Consider the following 26197-nt stretch of genomic DNA (forward strand, 5'->3'; position numbering starts at 1 on the left):
GGGAGGCAGACCCAATCTCTAGTCCCTGTGGCCTGGCTTTTAGATGAGGCCTCCCCCGGTCCCGTAGCCCCTCCCAGGAGTGGGATGGGGGTGATCTGACCCATCCTGCGCCCTGCCAACCTCCCTGGGGACTGATGGGGGTGGAGATGCTGGGGCCTAGCTCCCTTTGGGGTCCCTTCCCTTAACGGTAGGGTTTGGGGTCTCTGGAGGGCTGTGTGCAGTAGCCATTTAAACAGAGGGGTCTGGAGCAGGCGCTTCTCCTCTGGTCCCCCAGAGCAGGTGTCACACCCCAGGCTTACCCAGAGCGTGGCCGGTGCTCCCCACCCGGTGGGTCAGCAGGCCCGGGGCTTCTCGGGCAGTCCCAGGCTCCTGCCAGCCAAGCTGACAGGAGGGAGAGAGCAGCGGGCAGGCGGGCCAGGCCTGGGCGGGGAGTGAGACAAAGGGGAGCCAGGGAACAATCCCAGCCTTGTCCAGTCCCCAGGGAGCAGCGCAGGGTGGCCCAGCCCCATTAGCAGGCCGCTCACTCGGCCTCCTGCACACAGCCAGCCCCTCCGGCTTGGTCTGGCTTGACCCAAGCCCACGGACATCAGACTGGCCACACCAGGCTCGAGCCAGCCCGGACTTGGCCAGGGCGGCATGGCACCCTCCTCAGACCAGGGGGCGCGCCAGGGGTCCAGGTTCTGCCATGAGCAGGGCGGTGGGGGCAGGGGGATGCCTGGGCTTGGGAACCCAAATCCTGACTTGTGACCTCAGAAAGCACCTCTCGCTGAGCCTCGGTGCTGGGCAGAGTCCAGAGCGAACGCCTCCAGGAAATGGGGCTGAACCACAAGGGAACCGCCATTCCTGTTTATCCCCAGACACACCAGACACTCCAGTCCTTGCTGGGGGCCAAGGGCTGAGGCCCCAGAGGCTGGTCTCCGGGCCCCCACGCACGCCCCCCGCCCCCGTGGAAGAGCTTCAGCCCTGCTCATGGGACCCAGCTGGAGGCCACGCATCCCCCGCCCCGCCGGAGCTGCTGTCCTTGCTGGAGCTCCCGCCAGCACCCCTGCAGAGCCACGAGCCGCTCCCAGGGCCACCGAACTTGACGGAGTCTTCCACAAAACCATCCCTGGGTTGCTGGGCTCCTGCTTTGAGGGGTTCACCTCGAAAGAAACTTTCTGCAAACGCCAGGAAGAAAGTGCCAACATCCCAACACAACCGGACACAATGGCACCAGGAGACAGGGTTGGGCTTCGAGGAGTCTTTATTAAGGGACGCTTTAGTCTCAGTCTTTGCCAGGGACTGGGAGAGGGGTGACCCCGCTGCCCCAGGTTGTCCCAGATGTGCTGTTTTAGAGGAAGGAGGCAAGAAGCCTGCTTTCCTCTGAGAACAGCCCGGGAAGCTAGGCTAGCGCTGGGGTGGGGGGCGCAGAGCCAAGACCCCCGGCACCCCCCACCCCTGGCCAAGCTCCTGGCCAGCCCCAGGGCAAGGGGCCAAAGCATTCCTGGCCAGAGCCTTCCGGACAGCCTGTGCCCACTGCAAAGCCCGCTGCCCTGAGCGATTCCCGATCCCGGCTCCCACGTTCACCTCGCCCCTCGCTGCGTGCAAGTGAACCCCATGCTCCGCCCCAGCGGGCCAGCAGCCCCTGGCCGGGCAGCTCCAAGGGCCTCTCCCTCCTGCCGCCCGTCTCCCTGCAGGCCTCTCCTGGACCTCCCACGGCTCCCCCTCCTCTTCCTGGCATCACACTCTGCCCCCACGCAGGCGCCACCACTGTGGGGCTGGGGGCCCCAGGGACCCTCCCTGGCCTGCGGGCCAGACTGCCGACAGACAGAGTGACCTGCTCCGGGCCCTGGAAGCCAGGCAAACGCAGAGCGGAAGCAGAAGTGGGGCAGCTGGGTGCGCGGTCCCCGCAGCAGGAGGGGGCGAGCCCTGGCCCTGCCCTTGGTGCCAGCAGCTCCGGGCCCCTCTTCTGGAAGAGTCCCCAAGGCTCCAGAGCTGCCTTGCCTGCACAAAGGGAGAGGACGGGCGGTCCTCCAGGAGAGGAAGGGTCCGCAGAGAACTACCCACGTGTCTGGTGTTACCCAATTCTACCCCCCCGCGCCAGAGGGTGCAGACTCCCGGCGCCAACCACCGGGCATCCTGAGTGAGAAGACGGGCCAGCCCCCCAGAGGTCCACAAAGCTCTCCGATGGAGCGCGGACGCCCACGCCTGCCCCTGCCCCCGGGGGCAGCGGTGGGCTGAGGCAGAAGGGCTGGCTGGGGGCCCCCAGGCCTCTCCTGCTCCCAGCACTTCCCTCACTTTCCTGACGTCATCTTGGCGACAGGGGGACCGCCCTCTCAGCCGGCTCCGGGCCCTCCCTGCGGCTCCCGGGCCCTCCCTGTGGCCTGCGCGGCTGGGCTTCCTTCCTGCGTGCGTGTGTGCGTCTGCGTGTGCTGGGGTGACTACAGGTGGTGGTCCTGGCTGCCAGGGAGGGCAGGAGAGATCTGGACGCAGCCCCACTGTAGGGCATGGGGGTCCATCTCAACCAATCTCCTTCCACTGCTTGTAGAAGTCCAGAACATTCTTGACGTCCACACTGGCGTGTGCAGCGGCCTGCAGGGCTGCCTGAAGGATGGTGGAAGCGAGACAAGCAAGCGCATGGAGTGGTCTGAGGGCGTCGGGCCGGGCACCTCCTCCCCGCTCACCCCCATCCTGCTGCCTGGCGGACCGACCTGCACAGGGCCTGAGAGCACACGGGGGTTGTCCAGCGGAAGGCCTGTGATGACGGTCACCATGCCGCTGGGGTCCTCCTCACCCGCCCCCTGGGCCAGAGTCAGTTGTTTGCAGCTGTCCAGGATCTTATACAGGGTCCTGGTAGGGAGGAGGAGGAGGCAAGCCAAGCCACAGCGTGAGGGGAGCCTGCGTACCAGCATCCCCCGAAGCTGGGGACTGGGGAGGGCAGCAGGAGCACACGCAGGAGAAACCAGGCAGAGAGGGACAGTGGTTCTAGAGAGTGTCCCATGGGGACTGGGTAAAGGGACGCTAAGCAGGGACACCAAGGGGCTCTGGGGCTGGGGCTACTTCTCCCTCCCGCGGGACACCCACAGGAGGCCCTGGCGGGTTAAGCATGGCCCCAGGCTGGTCCCACCAGCCGCTGCAGCACGGGCCAGCCCGAGAGGTGGGGAGAGCAGTGAGGCGCGGCCACCGGTTACCAGGCGTCTGCGTCCTGCCGCTTCAACTTGTGCCGCTCGAAGCTCTTCCCCACCTCTTTCTGGCAGCGAATGTACCTGCAGCAGGGGAAGGGGGTCAGAGGAGGCAGGGCACCTCTCCTAAAGCACCTCCCGTGTCCCAGGGGAGGGGAGGGGCACCTCGCTCCCATCAAGGCTCTGTTTGGAGCCATTTCAAAGGAGCTTCCTGGCAGCCCCCCCTAAGCTGGGCTCGCTTTTCCTCCCGATAACATCGATCCCTTGGTTCCTCCCGGGGGAGAAGCTGGGAAGGGAGGAGCAGCAGATGCTTTTCAAGTCAGGGCTTCTGGAGACAGGGTCCAAACAAGCAGTCTTTGTCTGGCTTCCTGGCCAGGCAGGGGCAGATGCCGCCAGGGCGCCGAGGCGCAGGAGCCAGCTTGTCCCTCTGCTGCACCCACTGCCCGTGGCTCTCCCAGCCTGGAGCCCCGAAGGGAGGGCCTGAGCGGACCTCAGCAGTCCCAGCCTGGCTGCGCAGGTGAAGGCGCTCCCACCCCAGGAGCCCTGATCGACCCCGGCGCGGCAGCCGGGAGCCGGGGGTGGGGGCACTGCCCCAGCTCCCTGACGACGCTCACCTCCCGACGCTCACCTCCCGTCTGCCCAGAGACAAAGAGACGACAGCCTGGTGATCTGACAACAGGCCCCCCACCCGGCATCCACAGCTGAGACCCTGACTTGTCATTTTATCTCTGTCCCCTGCCCCCGCCGCCCTCCCTCCCCGCAGCAGTGCGCAGGGACTGCATGTGTCTCTCACCCACGGGGACCCAGGGCTCAGGAGACGCCTGGCCAGGCCCACACTCACCTGTTTCCCTTCTTAAACTCCGCCTCCAGGTACCGGATCCCGTCCCGGGCCCCTGGGTGCTCCTTCTTCAGCAAGTCCAGGCCATCGATCACTGGCGGATGGGGAGGGAGGGGACAGGTGAGCTCGCAGGGAACCCCAGCACCCGCGGCAGTAGAAGCAGGGACCCGGGCTCCTCGGGGGCTCCCAGGCTCTTCCAAAATAGGACCTTCTCCGATCAGCAGAGCTCACGGTCTACCAAGTGCGTGCGCTTAGGTCTTTCTCGTTTCTCCCAACCGTCTCGTGAGTCAGCATTTAACAGATTGTCACATACATTCCGCAGACGAAGTGACCGAGCTTTAGAAAGACGGCAGGACCTGACCGAGGCCACCGTGTACAAACTGGGCCTCCGTGAGGGCCTCTCGACTGCAAGCCCCAAGTCTCTCTTAACCACACCCTGCCCCCGGCCCCAGTACACCTACCTGTCCTCGGGATGATGACAATGAAGCGGCCGCTGGCGGCCAGCTGGCGGACGACCGGGAGGTGATGGCAGAGGGCCTGGGTGTCCGGGACGAGGTAGGGAGACATTGCTGACTGGGCCTTGGGCTGCTGCAGGCTCCCTTCCAGCTGAGAGACCTCGAGCTGGGGAGAGAGGGCAGAGTAGGTGCGGCTGCACGGGCCCTGCAGCCTGGGCGTGAAGGATGGAACCCAAGGGGGCTCTCGTGGGGTGTCCCCTGCTGCCAAGGGGACGGGGGAGCTCCTTGTACCAAGGCCTTGGAAGAAAAGGAGGCAGAAGAAGGAAAGTCAAAGAGAAATAGAAGGAAAAGCGAACAGAGAAGGCAGAAAGGGCCCACCGAGGCCCAGCGAGGAGCGAGCCGGGGAAGGCAGTCTGGGAGGCAACGTGCTTCAGGTGGAAGCCGGTGCGCAAGGCTGGGGGCAGACAGAGCAGAGCTCTAGGGGCGGGCGCCACACTGGAACAGCGGGGGTGCGGGGGGAGAACAGGCGCTGGGGGCAGAGCAGGGAGCAGCGGCTGGGCACCATCTGACCATCTGCCCGCAGGGTCCGGCCAACGAGCAGAGGCAGAGGCGGCCGCCGCGGGGTCCCAACCGCCTACCTGAAGCCGCAGCTGGGCCATGTCTCTCATCAGCCTGTTCCGACGGGCTTCCTCCTGCGCCTACAAGGCGAAACGCGCGCTAAGCTTGGGACTGAGAGCTGGGGCCACAGTCCTTTGCCCAGTGATCAAGAGCTCTCACAGATTCTCCGAGAGAAGCTCCCGCGTCGAGACAGGAAGGCATCATGTGAGGTCGGCTCTCTCGCCCCCACGAAGTGAGGGAGAGGGGGGCTCAGGAGACAGACCACTCCCCTGGCAGAGAAGGGCTTCTGGGACCCGCGCCGCACCTCGCGCCGGCCCAGGCACCGGAGCCAGGGAGCAACAGCTGCGCGGGGGCCACATACACAGCGCCTAGCAGCACGCGGCCGCCAGCTCTGCCCTCTGCCCTGCGCGGCGCCCGCACACCACGCCTCCGATCGCCAACCACGTGCCAACTTCTTCCAAACCTGCTGCTCCCCTTCTGGCGGTCCCCGACTTGGGAAAGCAGCCGCTGTGTACGCCAGGAGGCTGAGCTGGGCTGTGACTGGTCCCTCTCTCTGCTCCCCAAGTCATGGCCTTCCTGTCCTGCTGACCACACGTCCGAAAAACCACTCACACGCCTCTGTTCCCCTTCACCTCCGCTGTGGGACCCCCATCTAAGCTGTGGGACCCTCCCACCTCTTCCTCCCTGGCCCCTGCCTCCGCCCCAGCCACCTTCCCCGCCGGCACCCAGACACCAGCTGCTGGGCCCTGAGGCCCCGAGTCCTCTGACGGTCCCCTCTGTCTTCCGGGGATAAAGCCCAATCTCCCTAACGTGGTCTAAAGATGAGACAAAGGATGGGGGGCAGGGGGCACGGCACCGAAGGCCCTTTGATGGGTGAAGGGACGTCCTCAGAACGATGCTCTACAGCAGTAACCTTGTACAACCGCGTCCACCGCGAGAACGTGTGGCCACGATTTGTCTGGACAGAGCCAGACTGAGGGCGCACTACAGACCAACTGACAGACACTCCTCAGAAGTGTCAAGGTCATGAACGGAAGGACTGAGAAACCGCCACAGCTCAGAGCCGACCAAGGACACACACAACCCAACATAATGTGGGAGCACATCTGGGGCACCGGCAGTGGCTGCCTTCGGCTCAGGTCCTGATCTCAGGGTCCCAGGATCGAGCCTGCATCAGGCTCCCTGCTCGGCAGGAAGCCTGCTTCTCCCTCTGCCCACCGCTCCCCCTGCCTGTGCTGTCCCGGCCTTTCTTGCTTGTTTGTTCTCAGATAAATAAAATCATTAGAAAAACAACAAAGAAAACAGATGTCAGTGGAGAATCCAGTGACATCGGAGGAAAGTCTGGGGCCAACAGTACCGCGCCCGTCCCAGCATCTCCGCTGTGACAGTTACATGACGCTTGTGCGAGATGCGCCTACCCCCCCTCCAGAGGCCCACATGACAAAATGGCCCCTTGGGGACACCTGGGCACAGGACAGAGAGAGGGAGGGGCCGCGCCGCAGACGGGCGAGGCCGGGCAGTGCTGGCACTGCAGAATCCAGCCCGGGGAACAGCCTGTCAGGCTGGAGTTGAGCTGCGAGGTCCGCTCAGCTGCGGGGAGAGGAGGGACCTCCATCTGCGTCCAGGAAGAGGAGAGCTGCGCCAACCCCGGCCTCTGGCATCCTCAGACCAGCGGCTCAAAGATGTGGGCCTCGGCCGTCCTCAGGGGACATCTGAGGAACCACAGGCAAGCTGCTTGCCTCACCCAGGCAAACGCTGCAGCCACAGCAGCTCAGAAGAGCCGGTCTGCCCCATGTCAGAGCCCTGGCTTTGCCACAGACAATCCCTCTTCTGTGGCTCTGTGTCCCGTCATGGGGCGCAGGAGAGGGTAAGCGCCCCTCACTGAGCTGCGCCCAGGGCTGATCCCGCTGTCCCGGGCCACGTTGGCTCGGCACACGGAAAGCTCTCAGTATGCGCTGGCAGATGTCAGTACGGGGAGGGCACGCTGCTGCTGAGGGATACACCCTTGGGGTGGACATGGGCCACTCCGCAGTGCTGGGGGCAGCCCCGGCAGGCGACGGGACCTTGGGGTCCAGCACCAACCGCGAGGTGCTCTCAGCGGCTCCGTCCCTGAGATGGGAGTCTTGGAGCTTCAAGCTAAAGGAAATGCCTGCAAAAACTAGTATTTTTAAAGCTGTGTGATTTCCCCGTGAATGTCTTTGTAATTATGTGTTTTTCTCTACAGAACACGACAGGTTTGTTTTTCAACAAAAGGAGCTTGCTTTTAAGACCATGAAGAAGGGAGTTCCTGGTGCACCCGTGCCCCTTCCCAACCACGCATGCTGTCCGCGCGAAGCGGATACTCAGAGAGGTGGGGAGGCCTGCAGCTTAGGAGGAGGGGACAGGCCTCGGACGAAGAACCTCAAGGTTTGCAGAGACACGTGGGCCATGCTTCAGTGCCAGACATCCCCCGCTGCCCCCCAAAACGGGCTGCCATCCAGCCCGGGGGGGACAGTGTGCTCAGCCGTGCAGGCCCCAGCACAGAGCCCAGACCCTGCTCCCCAGCATCAGGCCACCAAGAGCAAACGACCTTCCTTGCTCACTCACTGCGGCAAACCCAGGGTCTACAGAACAGATTGGACTGGCACGGAGCTGACTCTCACTCAACATCTGGGGACCAGGTTCTGAATGGAAAAGAGGTTAACCCCGGCCACCTCCTACTTTCTGGGGGTCCTATAGGGAAGGGTCCGGCCATTCCCCCCACCCCCAGTCCTCATCCCCAAGAGAGGAAGCGCCAGGGGCGCCCGCGCGCACGTGCCCGAGATGCAAGCTCGTTCTGACGTCCCAACAACCCGGAGAGGCCAGCACCCCTGGGGCCAGGGGACCCGTGGGGGAACCTAGCAGGGAGCTCAGACAGAGGGGACAGGGACGGGCCTCCAGCCCAGGCAGTCTGGACGGGGCCAGGCTGTTTCTTCTGAAAGTACCGCTCCTTTCCTGTGCTCCCCCTGTCTGCAGGCCCATGGGGGGGGGGGGGGGGGCCCTCCCCGCAGCCCCGCAGCCCTGCGCCCTCGTCCCCTCGGTCTTCTGTGCAGGCCCCGCCCCCCAGGACCGAGGCTCACCATGCGGAACTGCGCCTGCGCCTGCTGCAGCACGCCCTCCCGCTCCGACTGCGCGATGCTGACGAAGATGCCGGCCTCCGCGCTGAACTGCAGAACGCTGCCTTGCAGGCGGGCCACGAAGTGCCCGAAGCTGCGGATGCAGCAGGTGCGCACCACCGACTGCGGGGACGAGGGAGCTGGTCAGGCGCGGCAGGGCCCCCAGGCACCACACCCCCGGCCCCCCCCTCCCCGCAGCAGGGGCAGGGACTCCCTGGGAAGGCCGGTGGAGAGATGAGCCCCGAGACCCAGAGCTTTGGGCTGCCAGGAAAGGAGACTCCAGGCTGGACTGGCTAACCAGGACCCAGGCGGAGACAGAAAAGGCAGCACAGTGGGCTGGGCGTTGGGGCACCTGGGCACTCCCGCCACCTCCCTCCTCGATGCAAAAACGAGGGGACACAGCTAGACCAACAGTTCCAGCCTCTTCTTTTGGTTAGGAAAACTGTTCTTCCCCCTCAAACAAGAATCCTCTCTAAAACCCTAAAACATGAAACAGACGAAAGCCCAGACCCTCTGGCTGAAGAGGAGGAACCAAAAGGCCCCTGTGTGCCGGCGAGAGTGCTGGGTGCCTGTCTGCTCGGCTTACCGGGCAGTCCCCAGGCACCCCGCATAGGGACGCAGACACATGGGTGGCCGGTCGGGCAGTGCTGCCCCTTCCAGCTCTCTCTGACAGCTTCCTGTCCAGCTCCCAGGATGCCGGCCCCAGAGCAGAACAGAGCCTGAGAAGAGCTCCTAAGCCCTAACAGCCCCCCATTCCACACTCTGCAAAAGCCGGACACGGTGGAGGGAGGCCACGAAAGGACACCCACAAGCATCCCACGGGAAGGAGGCCAAGCCCAGCAGCTCACGAAGGAAGCACGCCGAGCCCAGCCCTGAGGACCCTGCCTGTCGGGACGGGAGGGCCACCGGCTTTACTGCGGGGCTGGCTGAACAGAGCTGCTGGTGTCAGAAACGCCGTCCCCACCTCCTCCAAGGCGCTAAGCAGGGGCCGATCCGCGTCAAAGTTAAAGCGTCGATGGGCCGCCCGGAGAGGCGGCAGGTTACGAAGGGCCGTGTCCTCTGGGAGCAGCGGGCTGGAGGGCAGGTCAGGCAGTTCACAACCTTCAAGAAGGTCTTGGACCTCAGGACACAGGGCCAGGCCTGGGGAGAAGCCACGTGAGACCAGCTGCCCTGTGGGAGCCCCCGGAGGGACACGGCCCTTCCCCCTGGAGAGCAGGGAGATGGACGTGCAGGGCCGTCCCGCAGGACCGGTGGGGCCGGAGGAGCAGGGCAGGCACAGGAGCAGTGCGCTCTGACCCTAAAGGCTCCCGAGCCCAGCGTGAACCTGAGGAGCGCTCTCGAGGAGGAGGTGCACCCTCTCAGCTGAGGCCTGAGCTGGGAACCGGAGCACACATGCAGCTCGAACATGGCAAGAGGGGATGAGCTCTGGAGGCCCAGGAGGACTCTCGGTGACCGGAGCTGGCTCCCAGGCCTGCCTCTCTCTGCTCCTGTCCACCCCACATTCCCCGGGGAGCACCCTGCCTCGCCAACCAGGCCACCTGCCCACAGTGGGGCAGTGTTGAGGAAACCAGAGACGCAGAGACCACAATAGCCGCTGTGTGCCAGGATGGCCGGACACAGAGCCCCATCAGCCTCCTTCCCCCCAGGCTGGGTTACCAGGGAGGGGGCTGAGCTTTGTGGGGCCACGAGGGAGAGGGAGAGCAGGGGCAGTGCTGGGCACTCACTCACCAGACTCCCGGAGCTCGCCAGCAGCTGGCAACAGGTTCAGCAACACAGACAGGCGATTCCACAGACTCTGAGAGCTCTGCGGAGAAGGGAAGCCTTCAGTGGGGCAGGGGCAAGAAAAGCAGGACGCCGGGGGGGGGGGGGCGGTCTGGGGGCTATGGGCACAGACCTAGAGCGATCTGATAGAAAAATCAACAAAAGAGGCCAAGGGGGAGGGGCAGGGGAGTCCTGGGAAATAGGGAGCCAATCTCATGAGGAATGAGGGGGGCCCGCGGGCCTGGCTGAACTTCATCACCAGCAGCAAGACCGTGGGAAGAAGGTTGGAGGCCACAGGAAGGACACTGGGCTCTGGGAGTGGGGAGAAACCTGAGCGCCGGAGGCGGCTTCTCCCCACCCTTCTGCCCTCCATGCGCCCATCCTGGAATACCTGTGTGGGGACGGGACCCCACACCCCCATCCTTAGCACACCTCCCGATGACTCAAGGGGAGTGAGTAACTCGCCGCCAGCACACATGAGCACACGCCCAAGGGCGTGCCTGGCCCTAACCCCAGCTCTCCTCTGAGAACAGGGCGACCCGCAGGGGAGGGGTCCTCCACAGCAGGGCAGATGTGTCCCTGGGACAAAGCAACACTGGACAAGAACTGTGCGGCCCTCCAGGCTCGAGACAGAAAGACCCTGAGAAGGCACCCCCTGCCCCGACCGCACCCCCAGCCCCAGCGCCCGCCTCCGCAGCCCGGGCCTGACTGCCACGACCTCCACGGCTCCCCTGCCCCAGGGCCTCCACCCTGCCTGGCGGTCCTGCCGCCCCCGGGGCCCGTCTCCCAGGCACCACTCCTCCCTCTGGACTCCGGGACAGGGCTTGAGGCCAGCCCTCACGGACGCCTGGCCTGACCCCCGCACGAGGGCGCAAAGTGCAACAGACTCCGGTCCCGGCCCGGGCCACAGGCTCCTGGAGGGCAGAGGTCCCGTCTAACCCTGTCCCTACAGAAAGCGTAACGGCCCACCCGAAGCAGATGCCTAACGTCTGTCGTGACGGAACCCGCAGAGGGGCCCCCCAGCAGCCCCCGCCGCCCCGGAGAGCCGCACCTGCGCACACACGACGATGAGGTCAGGGTTGGCCCGCAGCCAGTCCAGGAAGACCTTCACGGCGGGAAGCAGGCCTTCAGCCGCCAGGACTTGCAGCTTCTCCTGGACGCTGCGCTCGTTCCGACAAGAGCGCCCGCTGGACTCACTGCCTTCCGACTCGGAGCCCTCCTCGGAGGCTGGGGTGGGGGACGGGGAACCGGGATGAGCGGCCCGGAACACAGCCTCAGGCTTCAGCTCCAGGCCAGGGGCCGCCCTGCCCGCACCCCGGGGCGGAGTGCGGATGTGGAAGATGGGGAACTCACCACGCACCCCCGCCTCATCTTTCCACGCCCACCAGCCGGATGCTCTTAAGCTGAGAAACTGGTGCCTCCACCCTTGCTGAGCCACCTGGGGGGCTCAAGTCAGCGGAGGGTCTGCCTCCAGCTCAGGCATGATCCCTGGGCCCCAGAGTTGAGCCCCGAGTCAGGCTCCCTGCTCAGTGGGGAGTCTGCGTCTCCCTTTCCCTCTGCCTGCCACTCCCCCTGCCTGTGCTTACTCACTCTCTCTCTGACAGACAAATAAAATCTTAAAAAGAAAAACAAGAACGGTTTCTTCCTGGGGCCCCGGCTGGCTCAGTCGGTTCAGCGTCTGACTCTTGGGTGTCAGCTCAGGTCTTAATCTCAGGGTCAGGAGTTCAGGCCCTGTGCTGGGCTCCACACTGGGCGTGGAGCCCACTGAAAAATGAACAAATAAAACAAAATATGGTTCTTTCAGTCTCAAGCTAACTTGTGAGGGGTCTACAGATATTTCCTCAACCGGTGTTTATAAACAGCCTACTCCCTGCTACGACGCACAGCGGGCAACCAGAAGGTAGCCGTTGGGGAGGGAGAAAAGGCAGACAGAATTCAAGGACAGCCCGAGGCGCCTGGGGGCTCCCTTCGCTACGTGTCTGACTCCTGGGCTCGGCTCAGGTCACGATCTCAGGGTCTGTGAGGCCGAGCTCTGTGCGAGGCCCCACACTCAGCACAGTCTGCTTGGGATTCTCTTCCTCCCTCTCTGCTCCTCCTTCTCACGCAGGTGTGCACTAATAAACTAAATTAAAAAAAAAAAAAAAAAAAGACAACCCCGCCCCCCAGCACTTTCACGGGCGGGTCAGAGCGTGGAGCAGCCCCCCAGCCCCAGCCCTGCCCCCGGGCTTCCGAGCATTTCATCCCTGCAGTGTTTCCTGCGTCCCACCTCGGTCCCACCTCCTACAGGCTCGGTGTTAGGAACGGACGATCCAAGGACAGACCAGACCCATGCTGCCCTGCCCCCAAGAGGCTCACGGTCTCGGGGACCCAGACAAGCCTACAGACAAGGACGCCGGAGTGGGAAAGGCCTGGAAGCTGTGGTGGGGTAGAGGTTACAGGAACCGCAGGGAGGAACTCTCCCCTAGCCTCAGAAGAATGCCAGACCCCGTGATTTCTGAGGGAAAACCAGACGGCAAGTAAGAAGGAGCCAAGCACCAGGTTAGGGGCAGTGCGCAGCACTCAGAAAAGGGAGGAGAACCCGTCCTGCACAAGGCTGCTGTGCAAGTTCAACAAAGCACCCGACGACAGGCCAGCCCGGCGCCCAGCAGAGAGCAGGCACTGGGCGCCCGGTGCAGGGAAGACCCCCGAGAGAGAGGTCCCTAGTGGGACAAGGGCCAGGGGCAGTGGCCATGTGGGAGAAGGGGCACACTGCAAGCAGCAGTGGGGACTCGGAGGACGACACTGCTGGACCGGACCGGACCGGAGGGAGCACACGGATGCAGCAAGGGGTGGGGGGCACCTGCACAGACAGGCAAGCCGCCTCCCTCGGGGAGTGGCGGGAAGTACGGACCAGAGTGGCGGGAACAGAGGCCCAGATACCTGGCTCTGAGGGCTTGTCCGCATCTCCGTTGACGCAGGGCCTGCAGCTGGCCATGGCGTGAGCTTCGGCCGGGGGCTGGAGGAGCAGATTGCTGAAGGTGGGGGCCAGTCGGAAGCAGCGCTTGGTCTGGAACATCTGGGTGGACATGGCTTGCAGGTTGCTGGCAATGCTAGCCTCACTGGGGCCCAGGGGGCCATTGAGAGACTCGGGAGCCTCTGACCTGGGCCGAGCAGGCTCTGGGACTGGGGATCGCGTCCCCTCCTCGTCCTCCATGTCTTCCAGGTCTGACCGGGACTCCTGGCTGTTCATTTCTGAGTCTGTCTCGGCATCAAAGGCCGTTCCCCCACCTTCGAGACTCTTGTCAGAGCCACTGTCCGAGCCCTCGCTGGCCCTGGCAGAGTCGTGGCTGGAGTCTGATTCAAAGCCTTCGCTCAGGTCACTGTCATCTCCTGCTTTGGGTGGGTGGCGGCGGCGGCGGAGGCAGGAGAGACGGGAAAATTTCCGACTCTTTCTGACCTCACCCGCTGGAGGTGCTGTGGGAGGGGGCTCGGGGCCTGGCACCTCTTCCTTCTCCAAGGGCTCATCTGTGCCAAGAGGACAGTCAGGTGGGGCCTGGGGGCAAACTGGAGCGATTCACCACCTCCCGAGCCCCCCATGTGCTCCCCTTCCCGTCACCGCACACCAGCCTGTCCTGCCCATGTGCACGCCCCCTCCCTCACCTGCACCTGTGCCATCAGTCTGGACCAGCCCCCCCCCAGCCTGCACCTGTGCCGTCACTCTGGACCAGCCCCCCCGCCCGCACCTACACCTGTGCCGTCGCTCTGGACCAGCCCCCACCAAGCCTGCACTTGTGCTGTCGCTCTGGAACAACCCCCCACACCTGCACCTGTGCCTGTGCCGTCGCTCTGGACCAGCCCCACCCCCACGCCTGCACCTGCGCCGTCACTCGGACCAGCCCCACCCCCCCACCTGCACCTGTGCCCTCGCTCTGGAATGCAGGCCCGGCGTTCTCGCCCTCCTCCAGCTCCGCCTGCAGCCGTATGTTGACGTGGTTGACGAGGTGCGAGAAGAGCGCCAGCGTGAAGGCAATGGCTGCGCTGTACTGCTTGGACCCTAAAGCCGGGAAAGCCGGGCATGAGCGGCCCAGGGCTCTGGAGGGGCAGGCGCCATGAGCTCCAGCCCCATCTCACCTGCTCTCCTCCTTCCAAGGACCAAACTACTTCTCAAAGCTGCTTCTAAGGAAGAAGGATTTCTGAGGTCTCTGCGTGATTATGCTGCCGCCCGGGACGTGCCGGCTCACTGTGTGCGTCCTCGGGCAAGCGTATCCTGTGGGCCCGTGCCATCTGCCCTGGCTCTGACGCCTTCAGGCGGGCTCCCACAGCCCGAGCCCCCACACACCCAGGCCCGCCTCCCTTTTCCTCCCGACTCTGCTCCATGTGTGCCGCTCCCAGGAAGGTCTGCGCAACTGCCCAACCGCCCCCGACAACAAAATTGGAATTCTGTCTGGGTCATCGGCTAAGTACCCTGACCCTCCTGTTGGTCGGGGTTGTGACCCACTGTTTGCGGGAGGGGCCTGAGGTGGGGGGCACAGTGTGGACAGGCTGTTGCCTTCGTTCCTTCACCAGAAGCTCTTTCAGCGTAGGAGTCCCTGGCCCAGCAGTGAGGCAGGTGCGGCGGGCAGCCCAGGGAGGAAGCCGGGGAGGGGCGGGGGGAGGGGCGGGGGGAGGGGCGAGCAGGCGGGGCGCGGGAGTCACCTGCTCTCTTCAAGCTGTGCACGCCCATGAGACAGATGATGACCATCTGAAAGACGAGGAGGTCCGGGACGAAAGCATAGCCACCCTCGTAGTCCTCCTCGCCCTCGCTGGCCAGGCTGAGGCCGGCGGACGAGGGCAGGTAGAAGAGGCAGAGGTTGAAGTCCTCCAGCACTGACTGGCAGAGCGGCGTCAGCTCCGAGTCCACTGGGCTGCAGAAGGGCAGGGGCGACAAGGAGGTCAGTGATGGGGCCCAGGGCAGGCAAGAGGAGCTGCGGGGCCCGGTGGAAACTGCAGAGAGCTGGCCCTGGCGGGAGGGGGCTCACGGGATGCAGGTCAAGGGCCCGTCCGCTGGCGCTCACCCGCTCCTGGGCTGCAAGAGGCTCTGCAGGTACATGAAGTTCACCAGCAACCTCTTGATGTCTTTGCACCTGGAAGAAGAGGAGCCCCAGGGAAATGGCAAATGCCCCAGAGGCCCTCCAGTCCCACGGCCCCAGCCCCACGGGCCCTACTCACCGCTTCTTGCTGGGGGAGAGTTTCCGAGTCTCGCACTTCTTCAGCTGGTGGTGCATTCTGGCTGCCTTGTCGTACAGCCGCTTGAGATTCCCATAGGCCCCCTCGAAGGACACCTCCGACTGGATGCTGAAGGAGACACACATTGCACTGTGCGGCCCCGGCAGGCACGGCGCTCTGCTGGCGCTTGGGGGAACAGTACTTGGAGCAAACACACGCTGCCCCCAGGCTCCCTTTCTGTGTACAGACTCGGGGCAAGACCACCGTCCCAGATAAATTACACAGACACAACTTCGGACAACACCGTGAACGGCAGACCTTCGCTCCCTCCGCAAGCAGAATAATTGCTCCCGCTCTGTCAGGGACCGTCCCTGAAATACAGCAGCACAGAGCACGTAACACGTAACACACAGCTCCCGTGCTCAGACACGGTTCGGAGGCGAGAGTGTGCAGAGAAGCCGGCCACAGGCCAGGCCCAGCACACGCCGCCCACACATATGCACGTGCACGCAGAGCTGGGACGAGCAGGGACACTGCGCCGGCCCCACGGACCCGAGCCAGCGCGGAGGCTCCTAGCCCAGCCTGCCTCATGGCAGCACCCACAACACCAACAGGGCACTGGGCGGTTTTTAATGTATTTTTGTCATAAGAAGCAAGGGACAGAAAAGAAGAAATATGTGTTACTGGTGAATAAGAGGTAGTCACAAAGTCACGGACACTCGTTCCGTCCAGAAGTGGGTTCTGTGCGTCCTCGCCTTAAATCGGTGATGGGGGAGAGGACGATGCAGAGCAGCTGCTCGGACCACCAGAATGCCACACAGATGACTGCCAGTTTCCAGGCCCTAAGAGACGGGCAGGTTCTATTTCCAAATGTCTTGGGTCACAATCCAATGTCCGGAGCCTTGAGCCACCATGTACGAAATCCATCTCTCCCAAGAAGAGAAACCACACGGAGTAGGAAGGGGTCCGGAAGAGCCTTGCTCCAGACAGAGCAGCCCCCAGGGCTGCTGAATACCAGAGACTGATCCTAGAAAAGGCCACTGGGGGCAAAGAATGGCCTGACCAGGCCCCACCCAGATGCCTCACCCACCAACGGGAGACGTGAGTGCTTTAACACAGCAAGGCAGGGCCCCCGCGGGCACCTCCCAAACCTGGACATGCCAGGCTCTCTCTGGAAGTGATCACTCGCAATCACGGTCACGAGGGTGATGAGGGACCAAGGACCAGTAAGCGGGGCATTCCCGGAAAGGTACGAGAGGATTGGGGAGGAGGCAACAGAAGCCCACGAACCTGGTCACCTGTATTTAAGAACAGCAGCCGCGGGGGCCGGTCTGTGCCGGTCCCGGACAGGGGGCAGGCGCCCCAAGAGCAGACACTGTGCTGATTCAAGGAGAAAGGTTTCCTGGACCAAATGAACCACGATCACGGCACAGGGAATGAGAAGGTAGACGCTCACTCCACACTTCCGCACGCGGCCCACACGCTTATGAAGAACCAGCTCCCTCCACTCCCCTTGCTTGGAAGCCCAGTTCACAGCAGCATCTTCTGAACGTCTGGCTTCTCATGGAGGCATCGGCCCAGGTGGTTTATTCCTGACCGTTACCTCACTGGGGCACCCAGCAACCTATCAGACACATGTCCACCGGGCTCTGGCGACTCGGTGACCTAAGCCCACTCGGCTCAGCCATCCTGAAGCCAAGGCTCCTTACTCTGAGGGCACGTCAGCACTGGGGCAGCAGTGGCCACCCTGCGGTTCAGCGGGCCCTCCCACACTGTCGCCGTGGTCACTCAGACACCAAAGGCCGACGGTTGTGCTGTTCTGCACAGCCGCTACCCTGACCCCATTCCGCCTACCACACCCTGCTGACTTCCTCCCCCAAGACAGCCGTCCTGCACTTCCCAGCAGACAGTGGGCAGCTCTGCCGGCTGCCCGAGTGCCTTCCAATCCAGGTGGATCCGTGACAAGCAGGAGCTGGGAAAAGGCGGGGGAGCGAAGCAGCAGGGGTCGGGACACGAGGCCCGCGGGCGGTACTCACCAGCGCAGGTAGCAGTACATGGCCTCCACATTGTAGTACTTGCCACCTGCGAGCGTGCCCAGCTGGTTGAAGGGCATCCCTGGAGGGAGACAGAAGTCATGTGGTCTGTGCCAGGACATTCCCCTGCCGCCATGACCCAGCACTGCTGAGCACCGGGAAACTCATGGGCTCGTGAGGAGGCGGCGGCCTGGGTCTGCAGAGGACACCAGCATCCCCGGGGAGGAGTGGCCAATCCTATTTCCCCAGGGGACTGACTGGACACGCACTTCCAGCCTCGCCTGCCAGGGATCAGCACCACCGAGTGCCATTCCGTCAGCGGCAGCTGTGGCAACTCTAGGGTTGCTGGAAACCCACAGAGCCCTCTGCTCCTCCCCAGCTCTGTTTCTCACCCTGAGCTCTCCTACTGCAAGCAAATCCCCACCTCTCCATGCAATGGAGCATTCCCCCTGCTCCCACTGTCCCTCAAGTGTCCTCTCTCTATAGAGGCCTCAGAGACAAGGGAGCCTTCTTCTCTTCCTTCCCCTCTGCCTCCCTCCTTCTTTTTTTTTAGTATATGTGCTGCCGAAGCGAGCACTGCCTCCCTCCTTCTTAGATAAAGAATCTGCATTTCTCTCGAGGCGCCTGGGTGGCTCAGTGGGTTAAAGCCTCTGCCTTAGGCTCAGGTCATGATCCCAGGGTCCTGGGATCAAGCCCGGCGTCCGGCTCTCTGCTCAGCAGGGAGCCTGCTTCCTCCTCTCTCTCTCTGCTTATCTCTCTGCCTACCTGTGATCTCTGTCAAATAAATAAAATCTTAAAAAAAAAAAAAAAACTTAAAAGAAAAAAAAGAATCTGCATTTCTCTCGAGCCTGTGTTCGAGAGGGAGAATGCACAGCCAAGGCAAGGTGTGACGGGACCGAGCACGAGGAGGACCCAGCGAAGCCAGTGCGGCCTGCCTGCCCTCTCAAAGTCGTCTTCCTGCTGAAAACTGCTGCCACTTAGGGAGGCCTGAGTCGGACGCCACTTACCAATCTGGGGAGCTACTGACAAGGCTTGGTAGTAAAATCTCTCGGCTAGCAGCTCGGTGTCTACGCCGGCTAATTCATTCTGATAACGCGCTGCAGGAGACAGAAGGAAGGAAACATGATGCTGCTGTGTTCCAGAAAAACCTCCCCTCGTCCTGGAGTCCGCTCTGTGGAGCTGTAGGAAGACCCTGGGAGGAAGACACCTGAGCTATGAGGCTGGCTGCTTGGGCCTTGGGCATAATCTTAACTCTGCCAATCGTTCAACTCTCTCTTCCCTGCTGGGAGCTTCAGGGTGTGGGTCGTGTTTAGTGTTTGTAAACAGGCTCTTGTTTATCTCCTTCCAACGGAAGGGGACCCGGGCACCCACCGCAGCTGTAACTGCTCGGGAGGAGCTCCGGCAGTGGGTTATGGAATACAGCTGTCTGATCCTGCAGGAAGACGTTACTGAGGACATGCGGCCAGTCTAACACAAAGCAGCTGCTCTCTCTGCACAAAGGGCCCATGGGGGGCCAGGAGTGTGCGGGGCAGGGAGGAAAAGCCTCAGGGGACAAAAAGTAATGTATCTAATAGCCTAATGAGGAACCTTTAGCTACCAGGACTAGAGGCCCAGGGCCCAACGTTTGCCGGGCAGGGAAACCCTCCAGGAGGCTGAACTTCAATTCCTCTAGGAGTAGAGCAAAAACGGAAAAAACAAACCCCAAAGGAGAAAAACATCCAACTAAAAAAATCTTCCTAACCCACTACTGAACCTGAGTTACCATCCAGACTTTCTCAAAGTTTATTTCCTTCTTCCCTAGTCACTGGTCCCTTCTGGCTCATGGAGGAGCAGGGACAAGGGAACATGTTAGTTACAGACCGCAAACTATTCCTCCTGCTCTCCCGCCACACACAAGCTGGTACCAACAACGGAAGCAGCTTCCCACCTGTCCTGCAGCCCAAACCATTGCCCCAATGAGTGCCGGTTCTTACACAAATCCCCCAGGTACACGAGACACCGGTGGCACGCCATCTGTGCCCAGTCCATCTCCTTCCCTGACGCAGACACTGGCTTCTTGCATCCTGAGAAAGACAGAAAGGGACACTCAGAAGCCCCTTCCCCGACCCTCTACCTAATGGGAAACATCTTTCCTAGGTGGGGAAAGGAGATCAAGAATCCGAAGCTTGTCCTGAAACCCTGTGTTAGGGGCAGGGAAGACATGCATCCAGGACCAGGTGGGGAGACAGAGGCTTGCAGGTAGGGATCATTCACAGGATGGCAAGGAACTGGAGGAGATGGGCAAGGGTCCTCAGGTCAGGACAGATTCCTGGGGAAGGGCAACATGAAAGGTCATCATAGGAAGGCTTCTAGAAAGGAAGAAGAGGGGAAGGCCAAGTGTCAAGGCAGTCTTGGGTGCCTTGGGTAGAAGCTTCCCACGTAAGGAGCAAAGGTCTGGGTACAGACGGGAAACCTGCTGGGAAGAATGAAATGTACAAGAGGCCAAGGCAGGTGCCCCAGGCTTCTGCGGGGAGGAGGCCTATGGAGAAGGCCACCTACTGGGGAGCCTGCCCGTGCAGGAGACAGGTGAGCCTGCCGTGCCCGAGGACTGGCGTGGCCAGAGCCAATGTGCTGGGCTCTCAGCTCCCCCTTCTCAGTTCAGAGAGCTCGAGGTCTCTGGGGGGCAGCTTCCCCACATATCAGGCACTGGTTGGTCTCAGTCCTGTTTGGTGTCAATGGGTCCCACGGCAACCTCTGGAGAGGGCGACTTCCACTGCTCCCACCGGGCAGTCAAGAAGCACGTCACACACTGGTGAGTGGCAGAGCCAGGACTCGAAAGGCAGACTGGCTCGAGCCGTTCTCCTCTGTCCACGTCACCAGGGTGCCACGCTGCTGGCTACGAGACCCGCCCCGAGGAGCCCTTCCTAGTACGTTCTGCAGGCCTCCTCAGTCAGCCGGTCGCGAGCACATCAATGAGGAGAAAAACTGAGCTCAGGAAACGGAGCCTCCGAAGTGAAGGCTCTTCACTGCAGGGGCTCTGGACCCCTCCGGCCATCTGCTGTGGTGTCTAGGAGGGCGGTCTTAGGTTACCTCGTTGTTTTTAAATGTTTTGTAAATGCACCAGATGCAGCGCTGGGCTTCTGAAGGAGACTGCCCCCAGCTGACACAGACAGCGTCTGGCCAGGGCAGGGGCACAGGCAGGGGGAGGGAAGGAGCGTGAGCGGCCAGAGTTGGAAGAGGAGGGAAGGAGGTGGAGCACAGTCGCGGCCCCTCGGGCAGCCACGCTTACCTACCCGTGACACCTAACCGCGCGGCGCGATCTTGAAGGACCGTCCATAAACATTTCTAACACTTTCAATATGCACAAAAAAGCTAGGAAACGATTTCTTAAGTTAAAAAGAAACAGTGCTGGGGCGCCTGGGTGGCTCAGTGGGTTAAAGCCTCTGCCTTTGGCTCAGGTCATGATCCCAGGGTCCTGGGATCGAGCCCCACATCAGGCTCTCTGCTCAGCGGGGAGCCTGTTTCCTCCTCTTTCTCTGCCTGCCTCTCTGCCTACTTGTGATCTCTGTCAAAAAAAAAGAAAGAAAAAAGAAACAGTGCTGGGGGCGCCCGGCCAGCTCAGTCAGGGAGTGGGAGGCTCCTGATCTTGGGGTCGTGAGTGGCAGCCCCACGTTGGGTGTAGAGATTATGAAAATAATTAATTAATTAATTAATTTAAAAAAGGAACACACACACATAGTGCTGAGCAAACTCAAGGACAAGAAGAAAACAAGTGCTGTCACTTCCACCCTCCGGGGACGGGCCTGCTCGCAATCATCCTTTGGACACCGCCTCGTCTGCACCCCCGACCAACGGAAACCTCTCTCTTTCCTCCAGGTCTTCACCCAACCTCGCACGCTTGTTTAGAGAAACCCGAAATCCACGGACCGTCTGCAGGTCTGGCTAGAATCCTCTGTGCCCGGCCAGGTCACCAGCTACAGAACCCAGAAGAGAAGAAGGCCAGATGCGGCGGCCCCTACACTCTCTCCCCAGCCCACCTGTCAGATGTCACTGACCTATGAGGGGGTCGGTGACATGGGTCCAATCGATGCAGCACTGAAGTTCCAGCTGGTAGTGGGACTGGATATAGAGAAGCAGATGCTGGTAGAAGCCGATCCCAGCGACCAAGTGCGTCCGGTAGGCACACTCCAAGGCGCTCCGGCTATGGATGTGCTGGGCGGCGGGAAAGCGGAGGGACTGCTAAGCCATGAGCTCACAGGGCTGTTCCCCTCCCCGACCCCAGTCCTCTCACCAGGAAACGAACTTGGATTCTGGGCTCAACCTCGCCCACATGCCCTTCACTCACGAGTCACCCCGTAATACCCTCAGATCCACCTCTCTCCTCCTCCCATCTGGGAGGAGGCTCCCCGGCCAATCCTAATTTCATCGGACCCCTCCTTCCTTCCTGCCTCTTTTCCGTGGTTCCTCTCCCTCCAGCCGTGTCCTGGCCCACCTTCCTAGCTGTCTCTTCCGTTCTCAGCTTCCCTCTTTAGACACCTTTCTTCTCAAAACCTGGGCCCTCCCCTTACCGTCTTGTGAGTCTTGATGAGCTGAATAACTTCATAGTACACCTTCCTCCAAAGCAGCTCCTCGGCCTTCCTCCCATAGTCCACTGGGTGCAGGAACATAAGCTTGACGCACAGCTCGCGCAGCCTGAGGGCACAGGGCGGCACGGGAGGCTGACCATCCTCGGGGCAGGGAGGCATGTGTCACGCCCCGACCCACCAAGCCCCATGCCTCCCAAGGGACGTCCAGGGTCAGTCTGCAGGACCTGGGACAAACAGCAGTCCTGGAAAGCAGTGGAAACCCCAAAGGATAGAGGCGGGAGCAGTAAGAACTTTAATAACCCTCTCTGCGCCCCGCACACTTCTCTCCTTTTTTCCTGCCTTTTAACCCCATCTTTCTTTCCCGCCACTTGGTAGCATGGCCGGTTCCCCCAACTCAGTGCCGTCCAGCGGCACCAGGCGCTAGAGGAAGAAGCTGCAGAGACAGTGAGGGGTCCCCACATCCTCTCTCAGGAAGGCCAGAGTTCTCAGCCCGTTACCGTACCATGAGCTCAGGAGGTAAGACAGAACACGCGTCTGTGTGCAACAGGGTTTCGGGGGAGAAAGGCAGAGAAAGCTTAAGGCTCTGTCACTGAGAGTCTCCGGCTTACTTGTTCCTCAGGCTAATGTTCTCTGGTTTGAACACCTCCTGATAAGCGGTTTTGTTGCAAAGGATGAGGTCAAGTCGATGCACAGCCTCCACCACGGCCCTGGAGGGAAGCACAGGCAGAGAGCCCTGAGCCCTGCATAGGTCCAGACGGGCTGGGGCAGGGGGTACTGATCCTAGAGGAGAAGCTACAGAATTAGGGGCAGGGAAATGGGAAGGCTGCAGGCTACGCTGTACAAAACCAGACGAACAGTCGCCACGCACCCCAAGAATAGCCCTCTGCCCTGGGGGACAGTTCTGTCACTACTTGCGGCGGAGCTTGGTGGGCAGGGGAGCTGCTACTGGCTTACAGTGGGTGCTGCCAGAGACCCCACGATACACGGGACAGCCCACCACAATACATATCTTGCCCCAAGTGTCCAAGGGGTCAAAGCAGAGAAGCCCCGTGACAGGAAAAGCTGGATTCTCTTAATGGAAAGAGCCTGTGCTGGGACGCCAACAGGAAATGCAGGCTCTGACCCTGGCTGTGTCTATGTCTGTAATTTTGGGCAAATTAAGCTCTCCGAGCTTCAGTTTCTCTGTCCATAAAAATGGGGACAGGCACGGCAGCCACCACAGGGGACTGTGAGGATGAACTGAAAGAGCTCGCTTGAGGCCCTGGCTCATGGCAGCCGCTCAACAAGTAACAGGATCGAGTTAATCGTTGTCCAAGGACTTACTGTCCCTGACACAAAGGAAAGGCCTTCCTAGCATAAACTTCTATTTCTGAATTAGTGGGGTACGGAAGAACGGGGAGGGGCTGCACTGCGTACTGCGTAGTCGCAAGGTCTCCTCGATTCCTCGCTTGCTGTGACAGGCTCTGGGTGCCGGCGGGGGAGCTAACTTCCTCGCGTCCCAGTTCTCCCATCTACACAGTGGAAGCACGCTCACGGCCCACTGCGCGAGGATTAAATTAGCGAATACGTGAAGCACTCATGACGGTGCCTCATACGTGCAGACTCCGCAAGTATTAGCTTCTATCTTTCTTGTCGTTAAGGCCAGGAGGAGACGCCAGACACCACGAGAAAAGGCCACTGAGACGCCACCATGGATGGCTGAGAAGTGCCAGAGGGACGTGTCATCTCTAGAAGGGGAAAACCCAGAGGAAGGCAGGTAACAGCTGGGGAAACAGGGACACTCAGAACAGCTCTGGGCACACAAGCAACCAAGAAAGGGAGGGTCTGGTGACTGTTTCAGAACAGTGAGACGTGGGCCCCTGGGCTGGGTAAAGTGGGCCACGGCAGGCTGGCTCCCTGCGGTGGCTCAGGTGGGATGCCAACAGAGGCTGCCCTGCCCAGGGCAAAGTGACCGCCAGCACCCAGAGGAGCGGGCGGGAGGGGACTCCAGGCCTTCTCACAGGCAATCTTCAGAGCTCAGCATTTCTGCAAATGCCTTCTGGGCTGCCTACAGACGGGAGGCAGCCCTTTTAGCCAGCCTGGCCCTCCATGCCAGGGCTGTCAGATGGCCATCACTGACTTTATTCTAGGCCCCCTTAGCTCCCCGGGGCAGGGCCTTCCAACTTCCGTGCCAGGGACAGACCTCAGGAGCATAAGCACATGTCTTTATGGACCGGCTCCACAGCTCTCCTTAGTGCTCAATCCAGGAAAGCTTAATAACCGTTACTCTGGAAAGTTCTAATTGCAGATTCTCTTCTTTCTTTTTTTTTCTCAAGTAATCTCTATGCCCGACATAGAACTTGAAGGCGTGACCCTAAGATCAAGAGCTGCACGCGCTCCTGAGCCAGCGGGCACCCCGAAAAATGACTTTTTAAAAATAGTTAATCAGCCTCTTTAATTAACTGGTGTTTGTGGCCCTTCCAGCATCCCTTCTACGGCTGCCTTCTCGTTTTCTAAAACATTTCAGGATCTCCGTCTATAAACAGACGGTGGGAATTTCCCAAATTTACTGAAGCTCACAGTGACAGTTTCGTATCTCACGACACATTTACGTGGGGCAGAGGAAGCAGACCTCCCTTCCCCGGTTCCTTCCAACAGTCACCACCGCGTCCCTAAGGAATAAAAGCAGCGACCTGCTGCCTCGTGTCTCCACCCTGCTCAAAGCCAGGAACATAGGCACAGGCAGGGGGAGGCTCGTGCGCACGTAAGCCACACGTGCGCCCACATCACCCTGTGGGTCCCGTGAGGTACCAGGGCGGGCTGAGGGCGAGCGAGGCCGCGAAGGATCAGGTTGACCAGGCCGTTGCTGAGAGCTGGAGACCAGTGCGGGATCTCGCAGGCAGGGCCCACGCTGGCGGGACAGCGCTGACATTCGGGAGCCTGACGCGGCACCCGTGTCACCCTCAGCCGGCTCCTCACCCGCCCTGAGGCGGCTGTGGGCAGCCCACAGTGGGCGCCCAGGGGCTGCCGCATTGGATCACTTTGCTATTTTTGGAGCAGCCTATGCTCCCCTGTGCCTCTGACTTACAAAGGCCAGAAAGGCAGGACGCCCAGGGGCGGGAGGGAAAGAACACGCTCCCGAGCCCCGAGTGGCCCCCAGCCGAGATGGGGCCGCGGCTCCGAGGGCCCCTGTTCTACGAACCTCACCCTCTACGAGACAGCAGCAACCTCAACCTCGCCTCACGCTTCACCCCATTCTGCCCCAGTTCTAGAAACCACGTTCCAGAAGCCCCCCGGAAAGAAAAAATCCTCGACCCTGTGTGGGAAGAGCGCACAGCGGCCTCCGCAGAGGGACGGGGGCGGCAGCCAGGACCTGCGGAGGGCCAGCGGCGCTGCGGGAACCAGAAACTGGGGATGGACGCTGCCTGGCAAGGGGCTGTCGTCAGGAGGCTGGGAGGGAGCAGGGTTCGCGATCAGGGGGCCCAGGTGCCCTGAAATGGGCTCCGTGACCTAGGAACACTCCGGACTCGGCCCTTCGTGGCCCCTCCAGGCCGACGCAACTCGTCTTCGGCCTCTCTTTTCATTCAAACTCCGCAGAACGGGAGCCCGAGGGACTTCAGGGCGTACCCGACCCAAGCCTGTCCTCTCCAGGATGCGGACGGCGAGGCCCAAGGTCACACGGAGCCCCTGGCTCTCCGGACCGCAGGCCGGGGCGCTCCGCTCCGTCGCGTCCTGCGGGGTCCGGAGCGCCGCTCCCTTCCGGGTGCTCCCCGCCCGCGACCCCACCCTCACCTCCGAAGCCCGCAGAGCTCGGCGCCCGCCCCAGGCTCCGGGCCAGGGGCCGCCTCCACGTGCGCCCCCCGGCCTCGGCCCCCGCCGGGCCCCGCGCCCACCCCGCTCCCCGCCCGGCCGCGCCCTCCCGCGCCCCCCCGCACCCCGGCCCCGCCCGCCGCGGCCCCGCCCCCGCGGCGCCCACTTCCCCCGGCGGCCGCACGCACGCCCCGGCCCCTCACCGGTAAAGCCGCTTCGTGTGGAGGACCTTGGCCTCGGGCTCGTTGCTCTCCCCTGGGGGGGGGCCTTGGCTCATGGTGCCCGGGTCCGGGGCGGCTCCCGGTCACAGGCCCCCGCCGCCCGCCGCTACCGCCACCACTGCCGTGTCCGGCCGGAGCCGCTGCCGCCGCAGCCGCCGCCGGCCCTGCTCGGCCGCCATCGCTGTGAGGCGGCTGCCCGCGACAGCTCCTCCTCCGCCCGCCAAATCTCGCGATAGCAGCCGCCCCGGCGGCGGGCCCGCGGCCTGAACGCTGCCAAATCTCGCGAAGCTTGTTTTCCCTCCCGGGAAGTTGCCCGAACTTAGTCTGGGCAGCGCGGCCTTCTTCCGGCTTCTGCGAGCCCCTGCGGAAAACTTTATTGACAAAGCCGCCCGCGAGCGGACGGCGGACCCTGCGAGGGGCTGGAGCTGGGCTGCGGGG

The 26197-nt window shown here is 62.2% G+C and overlaps 1 protein-coding gene across 4 annotated transcripts; it reads right to left on the reverse strand.

The window, feature by feature from the left end:
• Window positions 1-1225: 1225 nt before the first annotated feature.
• On the reverse strand, window positions 1226-25905 carry SMG5 (SMG5 nonsense mediated mRNA decay factor). 4 transcript variants are annotated; one of them, XM_044266571.1, is made up of 23 exons: window positions 25742-25823; window positions 23166-23476; window positions 22358-22456; window positions 21732-21855; window positions 21219-21375; window positions 19158-19247; window positions 18192-18281; window positions 17188-17266; window positions 15155-15280; window positions 15001-15069; window positions 14642-14850; window positions 13863-14000; window positions 12887-13471; window positions 11019-11194; window positions 9935-10010; window positions 9171-9346; window positions 8171-8329; window positions 5093-5152; window positions 4461-4620; window positions 4003-4093; window positions 3171-3245; window positions 2691-2829; window positions 1226-2583 (listed from the first exon to the last, which is right to left on the reverse strand). In XM_044266571.1, exons 2-23 carry the CDS (start codon window positions 23258-23260, stop codon window positions 2500-2502), a joined length of 3057 nt encoding a protein of 1018 aa, XP_044122506.1. In that variant the 5' UTR covers window positions 23261-23476; window positions 25742-25823; the 3' UTR covers window positions 1226-2499. The 4 variants fall into 4 exon arrangements, with proteins under 4 accessions (XP_044122506.1, XP_044122505.1, XP_044122507.1 ...); XM_044266570.1 differs by having other exon boundaries at window positions 13857-14000; XM_044266572.1 differs by lacking the exon at window positions 23166-23476 and having other exon boundaries at window positions 13857-14000; window positions 25742-25905.
• Window positions 25906-26197: the final 292 nt, after the last annotated feature.

The sequence above is a fragment of the Neovison vison genome, chromosome 10 (assembly GCF_020171115.1).
Source record: "Neovison vison isolate M4711 chromosome 10, ASM_NN_V1, whole genome shotgun sequence".
NCBI classification, from domain to species: Eukaryota; Metazoa; Chordata; class Mammalia; order Carnivora; family Mustelidae; genus Neogale; species Neogale vison.